General features: G+C 65.8%; 1 protein-coding gene across 1 annotated transcript in view; it reads right to left on the bottom strand.

Moving 5' to 3' along the window:
* The window catches only part of MNEG_2506 (prolyl-tRNA synthetase), a gene marked incomplete at both ends in the record, with an annotated part of 4,992 nt that extends 3,110 nt beyond the window's left edge, over window positions 1-1,882 (bottom strand). Inside the window, 5 exons of the mRNA XM_014049014.1 lie at window positions 213-320; window positions 540-629; window positions 973-1,083; window positions 1,332-1,460; window positions 1,754-1,882. Coding sequence (XP_013904468.1) covers window positions 213-320; window positions 540-629; window positions 973-1,083; window positions 1,332-1,460; window positions 1,754-1,882 — 567 coding nt within the window. The remainder of the gene's footprint in view (window positions 1-212; window positions 321-539; window positions 630-972; window positions 1,084-1,331; window positions 1,461-1,753) is intronic.
* Between the last annotated feature and the right edge of the window lie 106 nt (window positions 1,883-1,988).

Genomic DNA, 1,988 nt, shown 5'->3' with positions numbered 1-1,988 from the left:
GGGGGGGGGAGGCGACGCGGCCGAGCAGCGTGCCGGCTGTTGCCCCCGAAGGCCACGCATCAAATTCGAGCGAGCCGGCGTGGCAAGCCGGCGCTCGGCGCCCCCTCTCTTGATATACCCACAGGCAGGATTGCAGTGCATGCGTGTTCTGCCAGTACAAAACTGAAAGTTATCAACCCCAACAAAAACAGACGTGCTTTTGCGGCTCCCACCTGCAGGGCCTTCTTGTCTGACATCATCGCCTCAATGGTGTACGTGATGTTGGCCCCCGCGAACGACTCGATGCGCGACTTGCGGCCCGGGATCACGGGCATCGCCGCCTGGGGGTGGGTTGCCGGGGCCGTTGCGACCAACAGCGCTGCGAGTCGATGGCCGCCCGCCGCAGAGCAAGGGAGCCTGCAAAAACGGCGCAGACGCCGGGGGCGGTGCCGAGAGTAGCTCCCGCCCGGGTCTGCTCGGCTGCTGGCTATGCCGCTGTGGTGGCGCCGCACGTGGCATGCGTGAGGCGCCAGGTGCATATCCCGGGCCGCCGGCCGCACCTGCGTGACCGCGAACTCCTCGTACACGCGGATCATGCGCATCGCCTCCTCCTCCGCCTCCTCGGCAGTGGCGTGCGCGGTGTGGCCCTCCTACGGCCGCGTGGCATGGAGGGTGACCGGGTGAGCGGGTGAGTGGTGGGAGAGGGTGGGGCAAGGTTTTCAGGCCAGGGCCACGGCCCAGAAGTTGGGGGGGGGGGGTTCAAGAGAGGCAGCAGGGCGCGCTTGCTGTGCGGGCGGCGGACGAGTGTCGCCGCGCCACCAGATGCCCTCGGAGTTGTGTGCGAATCGTGAGCCATCTGTGGGACGCACACACCAGCGAGCGCAGGTGCACACTCACAGACGCACGTCAACGCCACACAGCAAAAAAATGCATGGCCCCCAAAACACACACACACACACACACTCATACACACATGCAAGCGCGCGCGCGCACCTGCCAGAGGAACTCCAGAGTGCGCACGAAGGGGCGCGTGCGCATCTCCCAGCGGTGCACGTTGCACCACTGGTTGAGCAGCAGCGGCAGGTCGCGGTACGACTGCACCCACTGCGGCGCGCAAAGAAGATATGCGCCGCGGGCGGGCAGGGGGGGGAGGACTCAGCAGGAGCAGGGCTCGGGGTTGCGGACGCCCGCGGGTCTGCCTTGAGGACTGCTGCTGCGCAGGAGAGCCGCGACCAGCTGCGGATGCGCCGACATCATGCTCGCCTGCACAAGCCGCCCGCATTATTTCAAGCCAGCGCAGCCCTGATTTTTCCCTCCTGTCGGCCGCGATTCATCCATACAAGCCAGCCCACCTGTGCGAACATGTGGTTGATGATGGTCTCGCTGGTGGGCCGCACCACCAGGGGCTCCTCCAGGTCCTTGCCGCCCCCCTTGGTCACCAGCGCCAGCTCCGGCGCAAACCCCTCCACGTGCTGAGCCTCCTGCAGGCCCGCAAGGTCGCCACGAGGCGCGGCGCCGCACGTGCGTGGGGTGAGGCGTTGGAAGGCGGCGGGGCGGTCTGGTCTGTCCTGCTGCTTAGAGGCGGCGCGAGCTCACCTTGACTGTCCGCGAGGGCCACCCGCGGTCATTCACCAGCCTTGTCGGCTCGTCTTGGGTCCGCACAGCTGCATGATTGGATCCAATGCTTGCTAATGACAGGTGGGGCCGGGGATGGGAGGGAAGGGGCAGGAGGCCCACCAAGCCCTGCGACCCCGCGGCAGCGAGCCCCTCAAACCTTGGCGATGAAGCTGTACGGGATGAGCTGCGGGAAGTAGGCGTTCTGGTGGCCGGTCTCCTTGAACTTGCCGTCCAGGTAGGACTGGATGGCCTCCCAGATTGCGTAGCCATAGGGCCGGATGACCATAGTGCCCCTGGGGGATGGAGCGATGAGATGTGTGTTTGTTTGTGCATGTGTGTGTGTGTGTGTGTGTGTGTGTGTGTGTGTGTGTGTGTGTGTGTGTGTGTGTGTG

Source organism: Monoraphidium neglectum, assembly GCF_000611645.1.
Source record: "Monoraphidium neglectum strain SAG 48.87 unplaced genomic scaffold scaffold00285, whole genome shotgun sequence".
NCBI lineage: Eukaryota > Viridiplantae > Chlorophyta > Chlorophyceae > Sphaeropleales > Selenastraceae > Monoraphidium > Monoraphidium neglectum.
The sequence above is the reverse complement of the archived record's forward strand: the minus strand, read 5'-3'. Positions and strand labels throughout refer to the sequence as shown.